The sequence below is a fragment of the Acartia tonsa genome, chromosome 7 (genome assembly GCF_053477335.1).
Source record: "Acartia tonsa isolate MP-2025a chromosome 7, ASM5347733v1, whole genome shotgun sequence".
In the NCBI taxonomy this organism is placed as follows: Eukaryota; Metazoa; Arthropoda; class Copepoda; order Calanoida; family Acartiidae; genus Acartia; species Acartia tonsa.
The window spans coordinates 13,521,213-13,545,313 of NC_137266.1; the positions used below are offsets into that span (position 1 = coordinate 13,521,213).

Consider the following 24,101-nt stretch of genomic DNA (forward strand, 5'->3'; position numbering starts at 1 on the left):
TTGTTTTCTTAAAACGACAAAAAAATTAATTTTTAAATCCTTAAAAACGTTAAAAATTTGGAAAATCGGACCATATACACTGAAGATATGGAAAAAAGTGTAAAATATATTTATAAATAGCCTAAAACCTGCCAAAAAGGCAGTCTGGCCGTCATGGTTATTTCCTTTAAAGACGGGAAATTTAATTTTGATATCTACATCTGAAAAAATTTTGAAAATTGGACTATAAACACTGAAGATATGGAGAATATGTTAAAAATATAAAAAAAACAGCCTAAAACCTGCTGAAAAGGCAGTCTGGCCGTCATGGTTGTCTTCTTTAAAAGACGGGAAATTTATTTTTGATATCTATAACTGAAAAAATTTTGAAAATCGGACCATACACTGAAGATATGGAGAAAAATGTGAAAAATATAAAAATAGCCTAAAACCTGCTAAAAAGGCAGTCTGGCCTTCATGATTGTTTCTTTAAACGACAGGAAATTTAATTTTGATATCTGTAATTGAAAAAATTTTGAAAATCGGACCATAAACACTGAAGATATGGAGAAAAATGTGAAAAATATAAAAATAGCCTAAAACCTGCTAAAAATCGGTCCGACCGCAAATGATGTTTTATAGTCAATTGTGGTCCTTAATAATGGAAATGTTGTCAAAAAATTTCAGCATTCTATCTTTTATAGGAGCTGAGTAAATCCCATTTCCCCCATAGCGTTACGGACTGACTGACGGACTGACTGACGGACGGACGGACGGACAAAGTGAATTATAGAGTAGCTTCGCTACTAATAACTTGTATATTTTGCAACATATTGTTTCAAAAGTACAATATCAAAGTAGTAAAAGCTTAAATCAATGTCCCCATATGAATTTTTTTTACATATTTTCTTTTTTGGCTCCATGCAAAGACCTTTTTAGGTTCTTCAGAATTTAGTTTTTTCTATTTCTCTATGACAAAGTCATTTTTAGAAAAAAAATCTCTATTAATACTGTGTGCATTGACAAATAAAACAAGTCACTTTTTATTTCATTTCAATATCTTTAAAAATAAGCAAGTTATCATGGTTTGAAATTGTTCGTAAAAAGTGCGTTTTCATTAATTACTCATGTTTTATAAGATGATCTCTTATAATCTGTCAATCAAATTAAGAGATTAAGAGATTAAGGGGGGAGGGGCGAGGAACGAATATGAACAATTTTAATACTAAGAATTAAAATCCAAGCAAAAAGAATATTGATTTTTTATTTAAAAAAAGGCATTTTAAATTAAGTTTTAAATGTAATTATTAGATTATTTTGAAGTTTATGTTATAATGTTGTTTTCAAGTAAAAAAAGGATTAAATTCAACGTTATAGCATAAAATTATTAAGAATACAATAACACACACACATTTCGAATTCTTTGGGCTCTAAAATGCGCTGTTGTTTTAAGAGATATTAAAAAACGCCTGTAACAAATTCGATGCATATTTTTATAGAGAATATGGACATATAATTATTTTTTTTGTACTCCTAATGGTTGTTTCCCAAATCTGGAAAACGCAGTTTTTTTTAAACGCCCTGTAGACAATTATAGAGTAGCAGTACGGCTTTTGTATTGGATTGAAGAAAAATACATATCATATTAAGAAATGCCCAGTTTCATTTGTTTAAAAATTGATTTTAATATAAGATACTTTACTTTTCCTATTGAAATTGAATTTAAAATGGAGGTCTGCACCCCCCACCCCTTATCCCTTCTCTCAAGTGCGCCTAGAGGCCTCTAAATGCGTATCTGCTAGTATATACTAAAACAAATATCTCAGAAACAAGGGCGAGCGCCTTTACCTATAGAGTAGTTTAAATATGTAACAAAGGGAAAACTTGAAATGAGTTCTTCAAGTATGACTTTGAAATCGATTAATATCTGCTGGATTAGAGTCAGTTCTTCCCATACTAAAAAATCAAGCAAAGCTTCTACGAAAATTAAAATAAAAACCATATCTTAATATAGTTTAACAAAACTGGTTTTGATCTTTAATTTTTCAGTAATACGATTCAATAAATAATGAATAAATTCAATAATAATGTATTTATATTTAATATAGGTAGAAGGAAGAAGGAATACTTATAGATTAACTTTTCTCCTAAGAAAAAATGTTTTTGTTCAGATATGTGAAGACAACCCACTCTGTAGTGTTGGACTACGCTGTCAATGTTGAGAGACTGGAGCCATCTGACCTTGTACTCGACTATGGGGAGCTGGGTAATTTTTTATCCATTTATAAAAGTAACAGGAAGTCTGTCTGTGTGTGTCTCTGTACCACTGAATCGATATGGTTCTCAATTACAATGTAGAGTTCATGGGTCCTGGGAAGGTTTAACACTTTTTCGGGGTAAGGTATCACCAACCTCCAAAGAGAAATCGGCCCTAGGAAAAATTTCCCCTCCCCGATTTTGATTGAGATTGACTTCCAGTATAAGACTCAGTCCCCCTCGGTTGCACCTCGTATATGCCACGCAGCCACTCTTGCGCAGCCACTATCAGCTGCAGACGCCTCTGAGCGGCTGCCGGTTTGGCTGCCGACCCCTGCATAAACCATAGATAATGATATTCTAGTATCATGACAATACAAATAAAATTACACCAATAGTAATCTACAGTAACAAAATAATTCTTAATACAACAAGGACAATTATATCCTTAGTTTATATCATTCAATATCAATAATTTAGAGTAACAATTTGCATATGTCATGTGCTTATCCTTTACATTCGAATGATTAAAGTGAAAGAATAGAGGAGGCATGAGCTATATAGACCCTTGCCCACATGTTGGGGACCCTGTCCCGATTTTTTATTGAGTCCTTGAAATCTGCTAACAACGTCGGAAATATAAACACTAAGCTGAGTCCATACAAAGAAACAGAAAGTAATTTGCTAGCAGACGACTAGAAACTCCAGCCCTTAGGCCAGATATTTGTTTGGTTTATTTATCTAAGACAAACGAAAATTACTTGATTGTAGAGTAGCAGAGAAAAAATGATATTATTTACGATTGTTAGGTAAACAAACCTAAAATTTTATTTCCTCTGATTTGATTTGTTTACTTTTATTTTGATTTGATTCACATTTGATTTACCTTTTTCCTTAATATAATTTGTGTTTGCTGCGTAGTCCATCAATAAAAAGTGTAATTTTGAATGTCAGCGTAACCTTCTATCCTTATATAAAATTAATAGGATGGTCATCTGTCAGTGTGTCTGTACCCAATAATATCTATAACCGCTTAACCGATATGGTTCTCTTTTACAGTGTAGCTTCCCATAGGTCCCGGAAGGGTACAACCACCTTCCAAAGATAAATCACACCTATAAAAAAATGACCGTACTCCCCAAGAAATCTAAGTGGAGAAAGGTCGAATTCCCCATCCCCTACCCCTCCACAAGAACCCCTAGAGGCCTCTAGGGACACATCTCCCCTTTTTTATCACGTTTTTATGGCAGAAATCTAAGGGATAGCATATTAGAGGGTAAATTAATTTTCCCCCTTTGATACGTTTAAAATTTCTTCTTATATACATTCATTAAGACTTTTGGATGAAATGTTTGAACACGGTTACTTTGTACAACTTAAGCAAGATTTTATCTTACTCCTTAAAGTTTTTGAAGTTGGCAAATGGAAGAAAAGTTTAATAAATTCTAAGAATAATTTAATTTTTTTCCCAGGTAATTTTTCTGTGGCTGGTTTCAAGATGACCCTGCATAGACACGTGTCACATTATCTTATTACCTACTATCTACCCTCAGGTAATATTTCTGTGGCTGGTTTCAAGATGACCCTGCATGGACACGTGTCACATTATCTTATCACCTACTATCTACCCTCAGGTAATATTTCTGTGGCTGGTTTCAAGATGACCCTGCATAGACACGTGTCACATTATCTTATCACCTACTATCTACCCTCAGGTAATATTTCTGTGGCTGGTTTCAAGATGACCCTGCATAGACACGTGTCACATTATCTTATCACCTACTATCTACCCTCAGGTAATATTTCTGTGGCTGGTTTCAAGATGACCCTGCATAGACACGTGTCACATTATCTTATCACCTACTATCTACCCTCAGGTAATATTTCTGTGGCTGGTTTCAAGATGACCCTGCATAGACACGTGTCACATTATCTTATCACCTACTATCTACCCTCAGGCAATATTTCTGTGTCTGGTTTCAAGATGACTCTGCATGGACACGTGTCACATTATCTTATCACCTACTATCTACCCTCAGGTAATATTTCTGAGGCTGGTTTCAAGATGACCCTGCATAGACACGTGTCACATTATCTTATCACCTACTATCTACCATCAGGTAATTTTTCTGTGTCTGGTTTCAAGATGACTCTGCATGGACACGTGTCACATTATCTTATCACTTACTATCTACCATCAGGTAATATTTCTGTGGCTAGTTTCAAGATGACCCTGCATAGACACGTGTCACATTATCTTATCACCTACTATCTACCCTCAGGTAATATTTCTGTGGCTGGTTTCAAGATGACCCTGCATAGACACATGTCACATTATTTTATCACCTACTATCTACCCTCAGGTAATATTTCTGTGGCTGGTTTCAAGATGACCCTGCATAGACACGTGTCACATTATCTTATCACCTACTATCTACCCTCAGGTAATATTTCTGTGGCTGGTTTCAGGATGACCCTGAAAAGACACGTGTCACATTATCTTATCACCTTAGGACTACCATGTACCCAGCATAACCTAACCTAACCTGGACTTAAGTAATAAATATATGTAAAAAATTGGATGTGGTTATTAGGGTCCCTTATATAAATACACCTTGTTTTATTTGAGTAAAATTTATTGAATCAGTATTAAGGTAAGACTTCCAGATAAAGTTCGGGCAATTAATGGGTTGGTTGGCTTCAATATTTTGAATACCTTTGGGACCTGCTATAAGTGTTGTTATCAACCTTCCCCTGATTCAATTTAATCAATCTGAACCAAATATCCACTGAAAGCCTACATTTTCTATGTTTTCAAATACAAATGACTATGGTGGAAATATATTCAATAAATTTAAATTTTGGAAGAGTGCTGCTAAAATCTAGACAAGAAAATAATCAAACAAATATATTTTATATGTTTTTCACCTTTAAATAATAAACTTATTAATTCTAATATTAATGTATAACAATAAATATAAAAGCAAAATTTTTAAATTTTGTAAATCTTCTAGTTTTAGATTTTTTTTAAAAATCCAGAAAATCACGATAAAAGAGTAAAATTTTGTATTACATAATTGATGTTTGGAAACTGAGGCGTTCAGTAGGGGAGTGTATACACTCCCTGGCAAGAGGGTTGGTATGTTTTTGTTCAATCCCTACATCCCGTTAACCCCCCTTGAAAAGGGTATGCACCCCCCTATTACAGTCCAGGGGGGTGTCAAGATAAAAAAAATTTGTGTGCTATGAGTCAATTTACCAATTGAGGGACTCTGGACACTATCTTGACAATTTTTTAACTAAGGCTCACCTCCTAGATTTAGGTTTAAAGGGGGATTTCAAAAAAAATGCAAGAAGGGGTTAAAAAATTTCCCTTGTCAAATTTCTCTGCACTTTTCAGTTTGAAAACAATAAATGCCCCAAGTATGGTATAAAAAACGCATTTGAAGGTGGAAAATGTAACAAAAGTTATTATTTTAGCATCCTTACTTGGAGTGTCAAATAGGTATAGGATATAGGAATTCAATAAATTGGTAGGCTACCCTAGGTATATTTGTGTCATCATACAATAATCAATTCTACGTTTCTACCAGGGGTATTAAGGGATAAGACAATGGACGGTTAATTGATATCCCCAATGATGATGGACAAAATTAAACCTTCTGTAGATTAAAAGAATAGATTGAAAAGTTTGGACACTATCCAGTCTGGAACTAAGCAATGATAATTTAATCCACATTTGATTTTGAGCTAAGCAATGCGATAATTTCCCTTCCCTCCCTGATTTCTCCAGAAAGCTAAAGTTCTTGATTTTTTTATCGATATTCTAAACTTGAAGATGGTAATGTTACAACGTTTGGATGAACCTTTCCGATTGACGTCATATTAGAACGCAATATGAAATCAATCGGGATACTTCGGCCAAGGTTATGTTTAAATTTAACCTCTTCTTTACCAGCTTCCATACGTTTTGGGACATAAACTAACACAACATCGTGAAATATCAACTTTAAAACAGGTATTGAAATTCGATGATCTACTTTTTATTGCCATTGTTTAAACATTGAAATAACAGAAAAAAAACAATCCCATGATACAATCCAAAAAAGAAAATATCATATATGCCAGCTATAAAGCTGAATTTAGAAGTTTGTTTATAAAAAGAGATATAGACTCTAGAATTTTTTTTATTTAAAAAAATCAAAATTGAATATTAGAGGGGGGGGAGCTAAAACACCCTCACCCCCACCACCATCCCATTCCTAACCTAGTGCACTAGAGACCTATAGGGACGTAGCTGCTAGTCTACACAATAGGACTGTAGTGCTCCAAAAAATCTTTATCAATTTATGTTTTTTTTAGGGTTGTTCGTTGTAGTTTCCTGGATCAGTTTTGTGGTCCCTCCAGATGTAAGTATTTGTTTTCTCCCAGTATGGCTTCCAAACCGATTAATATCTGCTGGAGTAGAACCGATTCTCAGCAATACCTGAAAATCATGTACAGCATCGTATTACAGACAACTTCCTACGAAAATTAAAATGAAAAAAATCTTGAAATTAATACCAGTTTTGTTATCCTAGGCCTTCAGCAACTCATTGGTAACCAAACTGGTTTGTTATTTTATCATTTTAATATCCATGGAAAGCTGTCTATGATATGATGCAATGAATAAATATTAAATAGAGTAACTTTTGTAATAAAAAGGTTCTTTAAAATCTAGGCATAACATTCAAGTTTCAATTATCTGTCCTGCTTATTGTTTTTTTTTATGTAATTTGAGTAAAATAGTCGGGTATAGTCACTTTCGTGGCAAGGCCTCTTTAGGGGCGTTTTGTCGTATTTTCACAATGGCCTTTGATAGGTTTTTTTGGTGATTGCCCCGCAGGGCTAGACAATTGGCCCTGCAGGGTTAGAGCCCCTGCTAGGGTTAGAAATAGGAGAAAAGCTATTATGAAAATACGAAGAAATACCCCTCAAAAGGGATTAAACCCAACTAGTCAATTAATTTTATTAATTTTTAATGACCTTAGATTTTAAAAATCTACTAACAACATTATGGATATAGTATACATATTACGTATAAACATTGTTGCAGAGTAGATATGCTGGTAAAAGGTTTGATATTATTCCATACTCTTTGCTGTAATGTCCAGTAAAGTAAATGTGCACTATAATTTATTTCTATCTAGTTCAATGTTAGAAATAAGGTGTGTATACACTTCTGCACATCATCAAATTTGCATAGTGTTTCATATTTGCAAAAAAAAAGCCAAAAATAATTCTGCAAATTATGAAGATGAATTATATAAAAAAAAATTTCTGGAGCTTATAATTTCAATAACTAATTGAATTCTCCAATTAAAAGAAGCTTCACATAGACCCAGTAATGGTTTTAGACTATTTTCGAAACCCTTCCTAAATCATTCTAATATAAAGCCCCTAGATGCCTGATAAATGGTCAGAATTGAATGCACACTTAGAAAAAGTGAGATTAGTTATATTGCATTTACCGTATTCTTTTATGCATAAAAAAATTTAAATTAAACTTTTTTATCCATTTTTGTTTTCAACTGTACATAAAATACTTTGAATGATAAACCTGCTTTCCTCCACCATTTCATTATTTTAGCACTACCTGATCATGGGCCCATATCAAATGTATATACTAAAGTTTTTTAAACTTCAATTGCCTCATGCAGTAGTGTCAATTTTTTTTACCAATACATAAGCATGAACTGGGTAAGAATTTTTATGTTTGCATTCAAGTTTTTCAAACTTATTCTAACTTTTCACCGCTTGGTTATCCCTATTCGACTTTCTTTACTAGCTATTCTGATAACATAGTTCATATTTTATCCTTTGGGTTATCCCTGGTCAAATGGCTATACTGGTTACTCAAATCATATAGTTCATAGGTTAATCCTAGTCAAATGACTATATTCGTTACTCTGATAATATAGATTATATTATCCCCACTAGGTTATCCCTGGTGTACTTGTTTTACTGGTTTCTCATATAATAAATTTCATATTTTTACCTTTAGGTTATCCCTGGTCGAATGGCTCTACTGGTAACTCTATTCCTGGTTTTGGTGAATATCTTCAATACAGTGACAAGCAATACTCCAAAGGCCGAAGGTAAAATTAATTTATTCATTAATATTCATCACAAACTTAGATTTTTTTCACTAAATATTGCTGTTATTCCTTGTCAAATTAATTTCTTTTAGAACAGGAAAAAGTAAAAATGTACCATCTCAATTTAAAATAGCCTAAAAATAATCAGAATCACTAGGCCATGCCCTTTTGAACTAAGAGTCAACTAACCATGCATTTTTAAGTAAATTATAGATGTTTAAAGGCAACAAAAGTACAAATAATAAGCCCGATAAAAGTTTTTTAGTATCTGCATATTAATGGTGCGTTGGTTAAAGTTGAGAAACCTTTGGTCAGGGCCTAATATCCGCAGTTGCTATCGCTTTTAACCATAGTTTTAGCAAGCTGCGCCAACCATTTTTAGTGGATCTTATATTTGTTTCTAATTGTTTATCCAGCACAAAAATTAATGCATATTATTTTTCAATCTGTTTCTTCAACAACCTTTAACAATTTGAATCCGAGCCGTTAGCTGCCGTGCCCTACCTTTGGTTTCAATAAACATACTTGAAATCTAAGTTTGATTTCATCTCCCACTCACTTCTATCTCTCTCTCCATCTGTTTAACCGCACTGCTCAACTTTACTATTGTTACAGTCAGGACCTTCCGTTGGGTTTCATATTATAGTTCGGCTTTCATATTATCCTCTTTTGGATATAGGGTGGGCGCAGGGGACATTGGGCTGTTTATTAAACTAGTTTCCAAGGTTTTAAAAAATATTTTTTATTCATGGACTCACTAATTTGGGAAATTTTTACAGATTGGTTCATTAAGTTGAGTGTCCAAACGTTTCAACCACAAATTGTAATCTGCAGAAGGGATAATTTTTTGTATCATCATTAGGAATGCACTCCAATTTATCGGCCATTTTCTTTATCTACCTGGGTTGGAGTCAATAGAATTTTCCTAAATCCTAATTCTAAACAATTTTGCTCTTTAGTTTCTGATTATATCTCTTAAACTGTGAATGAATAGATATCTATACAAAAGTATTTAAATATAAAGAAGCATTGCTGCTAAAGAGTAAGATGGTATCATCATATATAATTTTAGATATATATTTTGCTCTATTTCTCTCTTTTCAATTGAGGTCCTCACTGTGCTATCTCTCTCCAACTTTGTATAATATTGGATTTTCAAGAGTTTCCGCAAATAAAAGACAATAATTAGAACCAATTGCGCAAATTTCCAAGTACTTTTTCAAGATACACCATATTTTATATTGCGGATTAAAGTAAATTTTGATATGGAATCTATTCTACAATTGTTAGTATTCAAATTCATAAGTGTACTTTATACAAAATTTTTAATTCATTGTACTAAATTGTTGTTTTTTTTATTTGGGCTAATTGAATCTTCAAAAAATAGCGGCTACGCCTCTAAATGCCTATATAGGGGCAATTAATTGTAGAGGGAGGGGTGGAACTCGACCATCAAAATTAAATTTTAGTTCTAAAAGAACAACCAAAAACAAAATTTTGGGGATCATTTGTTTCTAGAGGCGATTTATCTTACCCTCTTCAAAATCCTTCTACTTTCCTAGGTGATCATTTTCTGGTTTATTAAATCCTTATTTCTTTTAATTTTGAGCCAAAATAATGTAGACCGGATGAAAAATATTTTTAGCATAAATATAGAAGCAGCAGCGCTATGAAAAAATCCATATTTCCTATCATATTAATTTGACGGTCTACAAAGTTTATCCGATAAAATAATAGGTTCAATTTTGGCTTAATTGCTTTAAAGTTTTAGAAGTAAAATTTTGAATCCTATTTGATTCATTGGAATCAGGGTAAAGGAATGTTATTCTGACAAACAATTCTAAGTGAAAATTTCCTCTTAACCCCCTTTCCTTTTTTCTACCCCCTTCTTACCCACTTCCCTTTCAGTTACCCCAAAAAACAAGTTTTACAATGGGGAGGAATTTGAGGTTTAGTCTTTTCTTTTCTTATGCCTAAAACACAAATTAACAAATAAAAAATACTTTTTAAATTTTAATTCAATCTTTTTTCCTCTAAATAAGGTAGAGGGTGGGGGGAGGGATTCTGATTCATTTGGAACTTTGAGGGGAACCACCAATTTTTGTAATAAAACGTTTTACTAGCTTTTCCTTGAATCAAAATTATATTTACCTTTTTCTATTTCCTTGTTTTACTTCAACACACGGGGATAATTAAAAACGTTTAAAGGGGGGCCTTATAACCGCGTCAGTATGTGTTAAAACCAGAGGCGTATAGAAGGGTTTTTTTTCCAACCCCGTGGCAAAATTAAGGAAGGTGGATGCACCCTCTTGAAAACTTTTCCTGTCGTTGGTAAGTCAAAGTCGAATAGTGGACATTTTTCAATTTGTCCGAATTATTTGGATAGTTAGGCGTTATTCATACGTTCATAAGCAAATTGAAATGCTCTTTAATTTAGACCTGTTATAATTACCCTGTCGATTTAAATATGATATAATTATTCTATTTGTCTGATTTTTGGAATTATTATTACTAGGACAAAGAGGTACAATGGTAAAGGCAAAGTTTTCTATATTGAAGACCTCAAAATGTAAGTGTCCCTTATTTAAGCAATTTTTAAAATAAATTTACTTACAATTTTGTTAAGACTTATAAACTAAAATTCTATTTATTAGGCTCTTTTGTCCTACCGTTTTAGTTTAGCTTTTATGGATTATGTCTTGTCATACTTTTTTTTAAACATTCCTTAGGAAACTTTGGCGGCTGGCACGCCTGGGTGAAAAGATAATTATCTGATGTTGATATTAGTTTCTTGGGTAATATAAAAGTTTGAAATTGTTTGCACCATTCTTGTCTACTAGAACAATCTAAGTTAATAAAGCACAACTTTAAATTTATTGTATTATAATATACCTAGCTGCTCTTCGCCCAAATAGGTGGTGGGAAGGCCTCTAACCCCCCCCCCCCCACTGTGTAGTTTTAATTTCATACCTTATATTTACCAACTCCCCTCTTCCCATTTTTGGTTTTTATTTTTAAATAAATATTAAGAGGGGTCATTTTTCTTTCTTTTGGATCCGTAGGACAAGCAGCTATGTTCTCTAAAGAGTCAAGCCCATTCCAATCAGCAGTGAACAATATCTTAAAGCTTCATTGAATTAAGAGATAGACGAAATGAAAGCGCATTAAACCTTCTGGGAACTAGTTGAAGCTTATTAAAAAGAATACAGCAACACTAAGATATATATGAGGGTTCCCTGAAAATCTTGAATTGCTCGGGCCAGCCCCTTCCGGGATATTTAGCTTCAAATAAAAAAAAACATCTTACGCCTTTATCAAATAGATCCTACCACTTTGTAATTTGCTTTCTAAAAAGCAAAACTAAAAACAAATTATAATTATTCTACTTATTATAGATACCTTATAGACTAGAACTTTTTTATATTTTAAACATAAAAAAATTTCTTTCTTTGTATCTACATTGCTACCATGCAATGGTTTGATATCTTTAAATTTATTTTTGTATCATGCTAACTTCTTGTAAATGTATGATAGCAGTACAAACTAATCTAAAGAGTAGCTGCACAAATGCAAAATAAAAGGTAGCATAGGTGTACTAAAAAGTTTTTGACTGCAGTGCGTAATCGTAAAAAGATTTCTTTTATATCTGTTTGCTTTACAGGATCATATAATCAAAGGTTTCTACCATTGATTACTATAGATCATTGGTCAGGTTGCTTTCGGGGTGCTTTCCCAACAAAGTGCATGTCGGGAACAGAGACCCCATATTTTGAAGAAAAAAATTATAAATAAGTGGAGTGGGTTAGTTTTTTATGTCCCCTGTTGTTTGCACTAGCCATGCGGGGCTACCCAGTAGCTAACATAACCTGAACTAATCTGACCTAAAGTAATAAACAAACAAACAAAAACTCACCCAACCCTCTTTATATTTTCAATTTACGAATTAAAAAACGTTTAACCAAAATAATAATTTCTGTAGACTTACAAATTGATAGTCGTACTAAGTTCCTACACTCTACAAGTGTTAATGTTTGTGTTTTGCCGTCTAATTTTTAGATCTACGCTTTCATGTATGCTGTCATACTTGTTTGTTCTACTGTAATTATTGTTCTATGTTAACCTGTATTTTGTACAGGAACAAAACAACTTTTTCTAGACATAAATGGATTATTGTAATCAACATTTTTACGCTCATTACCCTTTTAAAGAAAAAGAAAAAAAAAACTATGAATATTGCAGAAAACATTAGCGGCATAATATTAATCCTTATTTATTAGTTCTGAGAAATTATACAAAAAAAAAACTATTTTGGGGGAGGGGAACCTCCAACCCTCTCATAGAAATCATCCCACCCTTTTATTCCTTATTTATTTTTAAATTAGATTGAAAGGGGATGACCGTGTCTACCTTACTTACTTTATTTCATACTATCTCTCTATCACATTTATATTGTCAATAGTTCATTAATCAAATTTTATCTATCTAAACATAAAGTTAAAAACACCACACCCACAAATACCAATATTTTATATATATTGTGTAGATTTTGATATCTTTTGAGTCTATATAACGTTAAATGCTTTGAATAAGTCAAACTGTCTTTAATTAAAAGAAAAGCTTTTTGTAAACTCAGTTATATACTATACTGAGAAGGTGTAATATAAAAGTCCTGAGCTGGATCTTTAAATCATTTTAGTGGTGAGCCAGATCGGGGTGAGCCGAATTTCAGCCAATCACAGCGCGGCATTTCATAAAATGCTGTGCTCTCATTGGTGGAAAGTTGGCTCACCCCGATCTGGCTCACATGATGAATAATAAATTAATTTACATCCCAAATGATGATAAACAAAATTTCCCTTTTTGTAGATAAAAAGATTGGTTGAAAATTTCGGACTATGCAAGGAATAAACCAACTAATTAATCTAATGATAAATATATTGATGTTTCATTGTTTTATATTCTTCACTCTAGAATAGACAAAGCTTATTTTTGCTGTGCTATTTATAGATAAAGTTATCCTTATTAAAAATAAAATTGTTCAGGTTTAACAGCCATAGAATGCTGGATGTTATCATGTATTCTTTTCGTATTTGGAGCTCTCGTGGGTAAGTTTCCATATTTATTCTATTTAGAAAAGCAACTATATAATCTTTCGTTGACTATGATGATAATAGACCAAATAGACCTATAATATTTCGTAGGCTAAGTATTTACATTACTTTAAAGTTCTTTCTTCTAGATAAAATTTCTAAATTAATTTTTGTAGAAATAAGTTTCATTTCTTAACTTATCAGCAACTAAGTGTTCCTGAGAATTAAATTGTTCCCAGCTTACACTTTTACATATTTTAATTCTTTTTATTTTAAGTAGATTTTAAAATTTGAAAAGATCAGGTTAAAAAATCTTTGATTTTTTCTTCTTATATTAAAGTGTCAGGATGTGGATCAGTTTGTCTGTCATTCTTTGACTCTCTTCTCTAATGTCGATAAAAAAATAAGGAGGTTGAGGGAGTATTTTTTTATGCTGAACCTTGGGGCTCTAACCCTGCCTGACCTAACATTTCTGATCGTTAACCATGCGGGGCTAAACTTTACCTAATAAAACCTAACCTTAGGTAAAACACAAACACACACACAACACCTCTCCCCCCACCCTTTCAATTCATCTATAAAAAGGGGGGGGGGTTCTTTGCTAGCTGAAAACTTTCAGGGAAACCTCTGATAAATATATTTAATTTAGAATATGCTATAATATTGATGCAGAAACAGAAGGAAGCCCACTCAGGACACACAACCAGGCATAATAATCAAGTAAAGGTAGGCTCATACATGGCTTTTTGTAAAGGAAATGTATAATCAAAAAGAAAAATTATTTTAGCGAAAACCTTGGTTTAAAATGAAAAAGAGAATAGTTAATTGTAATACATTAACAAAAAAAATATAATACAAAATTCTCAACTTATACAAAAAATAGAAGTTTTACTAAGTTCATCGGTTATTAGTAGCGCAACTACTGACTAAAATAAAACCGTCTGTATGTCCATATATCACTTTCTTTCATCTTAAAAGTACTTTAGCTAACAAGTTGTCATGATTTTTCATTAAATTACAGCTTACAAAATTCTATTATTTTTATTCATTCTAAAACTCTATTCTTTAGTTTTACATTCAAGCTTTTTATCGAATGTAGCGCTTCTTGAGGACATAATTGTTTTTATTACGCTTTCAATAACCTGATCTATCAATTGTTTTCCCAAATACCCATACCTGTCCTAAATATATCAATATTCAATTACACAAAGTAGCTAGAAATATTTTCTCCACGTACCCTACCAAATATGGTTCATTTAATGCACAGATCTGTTGCGGGGTTTTCCATATAATATTTTTGAAGATTTTTTATTGAATTAGATAATAAATTCCCTTAAAAACTTGGATGAAATAGGTCAAACCACTTTTTTTTGCATATTCATATTACAATATCTTTCCTTTCTTAGATGGGACACCATCGCTACCTTTTTTTATAGAAAAAGTATTTTTTAGTCCTTTTTTAGATTTGACTATAGGTTAGTTTAAGTCCAGAGGAGTTCCGCAGTGCTAGAGAACCTAGAAGAATAGATTATAAACAAGGAAGAAAATAACTATACATTACATATAGAGGGACAGAAAAGAGAGAGAGAGAGAGAGAGAGAGAGAGAGAGAGAGAGAGACAGAGAGAGAGAGAGAGAGAGAGAGAGAGAGACAGAGAATGTAACCTACAGAGTACCTTCGCTACAAAAAAAAATTGAGATGGGGACATAAGTATGGTCCACTAGTCCATTTGAGGGATATTACAGTTCTATAATTGGTTCCTTTTCCATTAGGAATCTTAAGGGATGGGACATGGGAAAATAAATCTATACACCCCACATCTTGATGAAACAATTAACTTTTATGTACATTAAATTATTGGTGGAAAAATTGGGCCATTCTTAAAACCAACCAAAACACAAACACGTTCATTTTTCACGTGTTTTGTAAACTTTGGATTAAAGTATAAATTAGAGTCCAATGTCTCCTCCCTCCCTGTCTTTCATAATCATTTCTGTCTAGTCAATTAGTTCAAGTGGCATATTCAAACATTTTTGGGTTCAAAAATATACAAGGATATTTAGGGATAAGACAATGGACGTTAATTTTTAGTCCAATGATGACAAACAAAATTATTCTTCTGTAGATTAAAAATATTCACTAAAAATTTTTTAAACTTCTATATTTGGAAACATGTTTTTATCACCAATAAAAGTAATCAAAGTTTTTAAGCAAACAAGTTAGATAAATTAGTCATAATACTTTGAGTACCAGTGTAATTAACATTCCAGTGTCCTCTCCCTCCCTGAAAATAGTTATGACACCAAATTCAATTCTGCGCATGTATCACATTAATCATAAGAACTGCTTTAAAATAGTCATCCAGCACCTTCAATTATCTTTTAAAGCGAAGCTTTTCTATTATTAGGGTCGGTCCGTACATCCGTCCGTCCGTACGTAACGGATAGCTCTTTTCGTTAATCAAGGCATGTTAGAATTGTCCAATCGATTTTAAACTTGCATGATGATATGAGTTAGCAGAAAATGATAATCGTTACCAGAAAATCCATACGTCCATTTTAAACTTGTTGATTTTTTACTTTTTTAATAACAATTTTTTTGTAGTAAAATTATCTGATTGATCTGATTTTTGGAATACTGATTCCTAGGAAAACAAAGTACATTGTTTTAAGCAAATCATCTCAATAATCAAGTCGTAAAAATGTAAGTAAAGAAACAATATCCTGTATTCAAGTAGTTTTCCAGCAGATTTACTTACAATTTTGTTTAGTTCGATTTTTATACATTTATATCCTGATTATTTAGTTCTGACACTATACAAGTGTCAACGTTCATTTGTCCTACCGTTTCAGAGCTTCGCTTTTATGGATGTCGTCATCCTTGTTACTATTTGTATTTTTACGACAGTGAAACACCAATTAGAAATGATTAATATGCGAGCATGAATGCACATCAATTAAATGATGGCTGAATTAAATAACTTGTAGGAAAAATATTAATAATTGAAATATCACAGCAAAGTATAATACAGTCAGAATTAAGAATATCAAAGCAAATTTTTCGGAGGTAACGTCAATATATTACATTTATAGCTTATTTTATCGTAAAATGTGAAATATACAAACGGACAAACTGTACATATATAGAATAGTAATCATAGCAAAAATATTCATGTTTTAGCAACAACCACTATCTACAGTTGAGGTAAAAAAAAAGTAAAATAAAATTGTTTGGTGGTAACTAAAAAATTATTAGAAGTTATGGGTATAGTCTCTTTCGTGGCAACGCCTCTTAAGGGGCGTTTCTTCGTATTTTTGCAGTAACTTTTCTCCTATTTCTAGCCTCTGCAGGGGTTTTTCACCCTGCGGAGCCAATTATTAAAACCCGCGGGGCAATCACCTAACCCAATATAACCAAACCAAACCTAAAATAAGTATCAAAAGCCATTTTGAAAATACGACGAATCGTCCCTTAAGAGGCATTGCCACGAAAGGGACTATACCCGAAGTTGTTTATTATAAAATGAATCGATTGATGCCAAAGTAGCGCGGCAATAACAAATCTAATTGGAGTAAAATTAGACAGATTCCTTAGTAATTAGTGTTCTAGATAATATTAAATTAATAGTTATTTCTCGCATCGTATTATAAACAGCTTTCCGTGGATATAGAATGTACAATTATAGGATTAAAACTAGTTTTTTTAGCCCCGAGTTTCCAAAGGCACCGGCTAAAAAACTGGTATTAATCTTATGATTGTACATTTTTATATTCGTAGAAATCTGGATATAATACTATGCTAGACATAGTTTTTTGTATGGATGAGAACCGGTTCCTATCCACCGGATTTGAATGAATACGAGAAATAATAATTTCATCATAATTCAAATTAGATAAGCAAATTCAAAAAAAATTTAAATCTCTTGAATAAAGATGGAACAATAATACTTCTACTACCAACGAAAATATCTAGTTCATGGAGTAGTCTAGCTGATATTGAAGATAGTTATCATAACAAATGTAATTAGATTAATTTAACAACAGACGTCTCGTGTTATAATTAGTATGTTTTGTCAAATAATTAAAACAACCAGTGAAAAATAATAAAATAAAATGTTAAACTCAAATATCTATAGTTAAGGGCATAAAAAAAATTATTTAAGATTTCTTAATACTTCTGAAATCTCTAAAAACATATTTTAAATGAATTTTAAGGTCTATAAAATGGTTACATACATATAAACTATGAATTTAAATTGAATAATTAAACATGTATTTTAAATTTGAAACTAAATTACCTTTATGAATGAATAACCTTTGATTAAACAAAGTTATGTAAAATCATTAGTTGCGTAGCTACCTTGTAATTTATTAATTTAGACATATGGGTAGGTAATAGATAAAGATATAAATACAAAGGAAAATTATTTCCATAAATAGCGCAGCACTACTAAAGAGCTAACAACTATTTTATTCAAATAAATATAGCATTAATCCACTGAATGTAACATTTAAGCAAATATTGCTTAATATCTGGTAATATGTCTTTAAATTAAACTAAAAGAATAGATGGGGCATGAGCTATATGTAACTCTGTCCATAGACCGGGGACCCTGTCCAGATTTCGTATTGTAAATAGCGTCAGAAATATAAACACAGCAAAATAACAGAAACCAAGTTGTGAGCAGACGAAAAAGGTCTGATTATACATCTATACTTATACCTTTATTGTCCCCACTGAATGTTTTTTTTTGTAAATGTCATGCTGACTTTGAACATATGTATACTTGTAAAACTTTGAATTCAATCCTGTGTTCCATTTTATTAAATTGAAGACAATGGAAGTTGGGTAGTTGAAGAATAATTGGATCTACTGCAGTTCACGGTAAAATATTGCTGGTAAGCAATATTTCCAAAAATCTATTAAGTTTAATGGCTGCTAGCTGCCAAACGGCTGAACGTACAGATCATGCCCACACACTGTTTTAAGCGACCTTTTAAGAAGGCCTACAAATATTCTGGAATAGCCATAAATCAATAATGCATAATTATCTCGCAGTGCAGAGAAATGAGCGAAAAAAGACCTATTTTACGCGTTTTTCTTCAGTGAAGCTTTCCCTGTGTATAATTGGATCTTGGCTATTCCAGATTATTTGTAGGCCTTCTTATGCCGCTTAAAATGGTGTGCGGGTATGATCTGTACGTTCAGCCGATTGGCAGCTAGCAGCCTTTAAAATTCATAGATTTTTGGAAATATTGCTTACCAGCAATATTTACCGTGAACTGCGGTAGATCCGAATAATTTAACAAGGTTATAAAAGCGAATCATTGTTTGAAAGGTTCTCCTACAGCAGGCATACGGAAACAAGACACTAGACAAAATATAATTCCTGAGTGGGAGACTGGGAGAATATTGTTCTTGTTTTGATGCCCTCTCCCAATCTCACCCCCCCCCCCCCCATTACTCAACAATCTAAAGTTACCAAGCCATAGACTTGTATATAAAGTTTAGGGGAAATCTTTATTCAAAGTCCAATCTCATATCTTTCTAAATTATTTACGTGCGAATTACGGAATTTTTCTCGAAAAAGCTAAATTTTAAGCATCTTAAAAGAAGGGGACATTAGACAGTAAAATATACTTATATATACTAAGGGGGGGAAATCTCTTCAAAAGAGATGGAAGAAAAGGGAATCGTCTTCCTCAAAAGTGACACAAAAGTTATGTTATCTTTCTCACTCTGTAATTGTTTTATACTCCATTGATGTATCGCTGTGCACGCTGTGTAAAATTATTGCGCATTGTCGTTTTTGTGACATCTATTCTTAATTAGGCGGCGTTTTGTCGTATTTTCACAGTAGCTTTTGATAGGTTAGGTAAATGTTAATGATTGCCCCTCAGGGTTAGGCAATTACCCCCGCAGGATTAGAGCCCCCTGCAGGGGCTAGAAATAGGAGAAAAGCTACTATGAAAATATGACGAAACGCCCCTTAAGAGGCGATGTCATGAAACTGACCAAAATATTTTACAGCTACAAGTTCTTTTTGTTTATTTAGAGAAATTGTCAATGTTTCTCTCTATCATTCCAATCATATGTGAATTTAATTTCAATATTAAATTTATTCCATAAATGTTTGAAAGCATTTATTTGAAACATTGAGTAAATTAAAAAGAGAAAATATTACACGGTTTTAAGGCTAAATAATAAAATGTAATTCAAGATTTTTGGGCTCGATATTGTTTAATTTTCAGCAAATGCAGTCGAGCATTCTAATAAAAAAGTTGACATAATTTTCGTTTTTCGAAACTGAATCATTTTAATTATTTGTGTAATTGTGCATGACTTTTATCTTAATCAAACATCATGATACAATCCTGAAAATAGGAAATTCATTTTTTATTAAAATTCCTAAAATAATACAAAAAATTTAGCATAGCTGAGTGCATTTTTGTATATAAAAGGAAATTATATTTAGATGTAAGCCGTAAGCTTAACTAACTTAAATTTTAATTTTATAGCGTTCCATGCATTTATATGGATATTCCAATATGGGTTAGAACCTGATTAATATCCGCTAGAAGAGAACCGGTTCTAAGCAATACTGAAATACCATGTATTTTATCCAAAATTATTACGAACATTTTAATAAAGCCATAATATTAATATTTTTTGTATTACCTGAAGCCCCGGCCTAACAAAACTGGTTTTAACCTTTCATATTTACATCCGCGGAAAGCTGTCTGTAATACGATGCGATCGATAACTATTAAACACATAGAAATTATTTAAAATGGACTATTTCAACATTTTTTTCATATGATATGCATTTGTAGTGAAATTGATATTTTTGATAAAATAATCTATTTAAAAACAAAGGATTGGTAAATTAAATAAAAACATACACAAATTTGAATATCATTTTTTTAGTTTTATTCAATTTTTCTTTAAAAAGATACTAAACTTAATTGTGAATTAGGGGCGTCTAAGCTTTTTATTTTGGGGGGGTAAAATTTTTTTAAGGGGGGGGTAATTCGGTTTTGGGGGGGTAAAATGGCGCGCGAAGCGCGCCGCAAATTTTTTTACCCCCCCAAATATTTTTACCCCGGGGGTAAAATTTGCTTGGGGGGGGGGGTAATTACCCCCCCTGAAATCTGTTGGCAGGGGTAAAATTTGTTTACCCCCCCCAAAATTTACCCCCAGGGTAAAATTTTTTTGGGGGGGTAAGTTAAATTTTATTTTTTGTTTTTTTGTTTGAAGACTAAGATTTCAATTTCAAATTGAAGCTTTGAGAGCGTCTTACTCTTTAGTTTTAAATTTAGAGCTCCTATATGTAAGGTGCAGCCGTTTCATTCAAAGATGTTTTAAACGCTTCAATGAGAAGCAATTCTATCAATAGATATATAATATATATATTTTTTTTTTACCTTACTTTTTTGTTATTTTTCCAAAAACATATAATTTAATGTTTCCTATAACCTATGAGTGAAAATATATCACAAATAAGGTGTAAATTCATATTAGCAAATAGACCTAATACCAAAGAATGAGTTTCGTTTGTTTGTTCAGGTAAGTTTATGTAGGGTACTGGGTTGCCCCTTAGGGTTAAGACCGCAAGGTAAGGCCCAATGGGAAATTAATATGAAAATAAATTATCCCCACATTATTCTCATTTTATTTTAAAGATATTGGGAGAGGGGTTTAGATCTTGATATTATCTTTGATTGAAAGCACCAGCTTTGCTTCTTTAAAAGTTGTGCTAAAATTGTTGTACACCAAAACATAAAGCAACTCTTTGCAAAATAATATCAGATTTGTTCCTTCTAATAGGACCAAAATTAGATTACAGTTTCTTTTTAGATTTCCTGCAAAAATATATTTTTTTTTCTTGTGCACAAATATCAACAACTTTCTTAGTAGTGAAGCATCTCTGTTACCAGTGTCTGTCGGGCAATCCTTTAACTCTCCAACTGTTTAGTGTTATATCCTTTTTTGCAGAACACTGTCAATAAACATATATAAGGAGCTCTGTAATAATAAAGAGATTTTCAGTGATTAATAAGCAATAAAACTAAAATTTGTTGGATTTTTATTGCTGCACTACATAATAACATTTTTTTAGTTTCTTGTGTATTTACAAATATTTAGTTGCAAGAGAAAGGTTTTGATTGCACTATAAGATGATATATGGTTCCAGGGCAAACACAGACGTCCCAAACGTCGCAGTGGACAAACGCAGGAGTGTTAAAATTTAAATTTTTAAAAGTATTTTTATACAGATTAGGTTAGGTTAAGATATGAATGTACAAATAAGCCCACCACAGGGGTTAGGCACTTAAAAAACTAAAACTGAAAACTAAATTAGGTTAGGTTTGGATAAGTGTCCACTCCGACGTTTGTGACTCCTGCGTTTGTCCTAGGACCTTATATACTTCTAATCATGGCTCGGCAGCTGCGTGTTAGCCACAAATTTAAACAAGATTGGGTGCTTTAAAAAAAATTTTGAAAAGAGGGATTGCCATATTTGAGTCAGTTTTAAATATTCAGCTGATTTTTAGAATATTAAAAGATTGATTTCACTGAGGCTTACAGGAGACAGACGCTCAAATGCCGAGCCCTGTTGCTAATATATCTCAGATAATTAAATTTAGAAGCTAAAACTTGTATAAAAATACTAAATGAATACAACTTATAAACATTCACTAAAACTAGTCGTCTTGGAGTACTAAGAAAAATGCACATCTACATTAGATAAATTTTATTTTGGATAATATTTAAGGACAGTTATAAAAATTTTGATAGATTTTCAGTCAAAAAGCCATGAAATCTCAACGTTGTTAATGTTTGTTTTTGAAGCTGCGTTCTTAGCACCTTGCAAGGTAGATGGTATATCATCCCATGTTTAAATTTAGTTTGAAAGTAATTGGCCCCCTAGAAATAAAACTAGCCCCATTCCAAAACCGATCTTTTGGCGACCAGTCTAGCATCTAAGAGCTTTAAGGAATCTTCAAAAAAAATTCAGCTGTCTATCTTAGCTAGTAGCTGAGGAAATCGCTACGGACTTTCGGACAGACTGACGGAGAGACAAAGTTAATTAAAGAGCAGCTTTGCTACTAATAAAGTCTGCAAATATTTTTCTGTAAATTTTATAAAATTTAGCATGTAAATATTTGAGATACTTGAACACATCCATATTTGATGGATGGAAACACTTTACTCAATTTCCGAAACATAATATCTATATCATTTATTATAAGCAAGGATTCATGACCGCGGCCTTTTTTTTGAGGCAACCTTAATTAAAATTGCGAATATTTCAATTTAAACTAAGATATAATTGCATGCAAGCCTTACAATCTTTTTAAATCTTCCTCCATGGCGGCAAGAATAGATGATAGATAGTAAATAAAAAATCGCCATTTTATATTAAACAATTAAACAATTTTTCAGCAGTCAGCAGCCGGCGAAGAGCCGCAAACATAAAACAGCGGCTGTTGCGTTATCATATCTCATAAAGACTTGAATATGTATATGCCATATGATGCATGAATTATTGCATATTTACACAAAACTTTTGGACATTTTTTTGTCGTGTACTTGAAGTACTTAGAAGTACATAGAATATTAAAAACAAATATTTATCAATAAAAGAAATAATTCATTAATATTAAATCTGAAACATTAAAAATGAATGAAACTTGAAACTATTACAGCAATAGCCCCAAACAGAAGCTCATTAACATGCAAAGTTAGGATCTCCAGACAAATATCATTCAATCAAAGGGTTGGTTGTCTGAGTTGCCAAGTTGACTGTTCATTCCAAATGCAACTCACCTATAAGACATAAGCATTACATAATAATTATTCTTTAGATTGTTTTTTTTATTTTATTTTTAGATTGTATGTAAAGAGAACTTTAAATACGAGGTTGCATCAACAGAAAATTCTACCAACGATGTTTCTTATCATCATCAGGAAAACTATACAATAATTGATGTAGATTTGCATTGCTTTTTTTTCAATGCATGTTTGAAACTATCAATGGTATTACTATTTTGTCAAATAGGAAGTTTGTGTTTAAGCTATTTGCTTGTGGGTGTGGCCAATCATAGATTTAAAAGGGGTTACTAAGATGCTATGGCTTAATAATATTTTACTAGCGGCTAGGCCGGGCCATAGCCTCTCGTGGCTGTGTATTCAAAGCAGAGGGGACTAGAAAATTAGTTTAAAACCTTTCCGAAACTTATATCTGAAAATAGAATAACCTAAAACCATCACGGGAGCTAAGTAAAGCCTACCCAAAAATGAAAATACAACCAGTTCAGTAGCTAATGAGATCTTAAGCTTCAGACAAAAACTCTTACCTATAGCATGCCATAAACATCCGTTAAACTATAAACTCATTCATTTATAGTTTTATACCTGTCAGGAACCAGAGATAGAACCCGAGCCTTGTGGTCCAAACTTTGTAAAAGTTGACAGGTACATCATCCTTTATTTTTACCCATTTTTCTTTTCTTTTCTGGGGGAAGGGTTGAATGGTTGGGTCAACCCTCCATTTAAGATTTTAGTTTTATAATGAGTTTCTTCTGGGAGGGTGGATTTAACCTCTCCAAAAATAGTTATTCCTGTATAGGAGAAC

General features: G+C 32.3%; 1 protein-coding gene across 2 annotated transcripts in view; it reads left to right on the plus strand.

Moving 5' to 3' along the window:
• Positions 1-24,101, plus strand: part of LOC145324889 (glycine receptor subunit alphaZ1-like) — a 64,496-nt gene that overhangs the window by 36,734 nt on the left and 3,661 nt on the right. The window contains exons 9-16 of one of the 2 annotated variants that reach the window (XM_080167603.1): positions 2,151-2,245; positions 3,708-3,788; positions 6,598-6,644; positions 8,279-8,372; positions 13,415-13,477; positions 14,112-14,188; positions 23,357-23,430; positions 23,885-23,941. In XM_080167603.1, coding sequence (XP_080023729.1) covers positions 2,151-2,245; positions 3,708-3,788; positions 6,598-6,644; positions 8,279-8,372; positions 13,415-13,477; positions 14,112-14,188; positions 23,357-23,430; positions 23,885-23,941 — 588 coding nt within the window. Of the gene's footprint in view, positions 1-2,150; positions 2,246-3,707; positions 3,789-4,598; positions 4,680-6,597; positions 6,645-8,278; positions 8,373-13,414; positions 13,478-14,111; positions 14,189-23,356; positions 23,431-23,884; positions 23,942-24,101 lie in introns of both variants that reach the window. The other variant, XM_080167604.1, reaches the window with a different exon arrangement.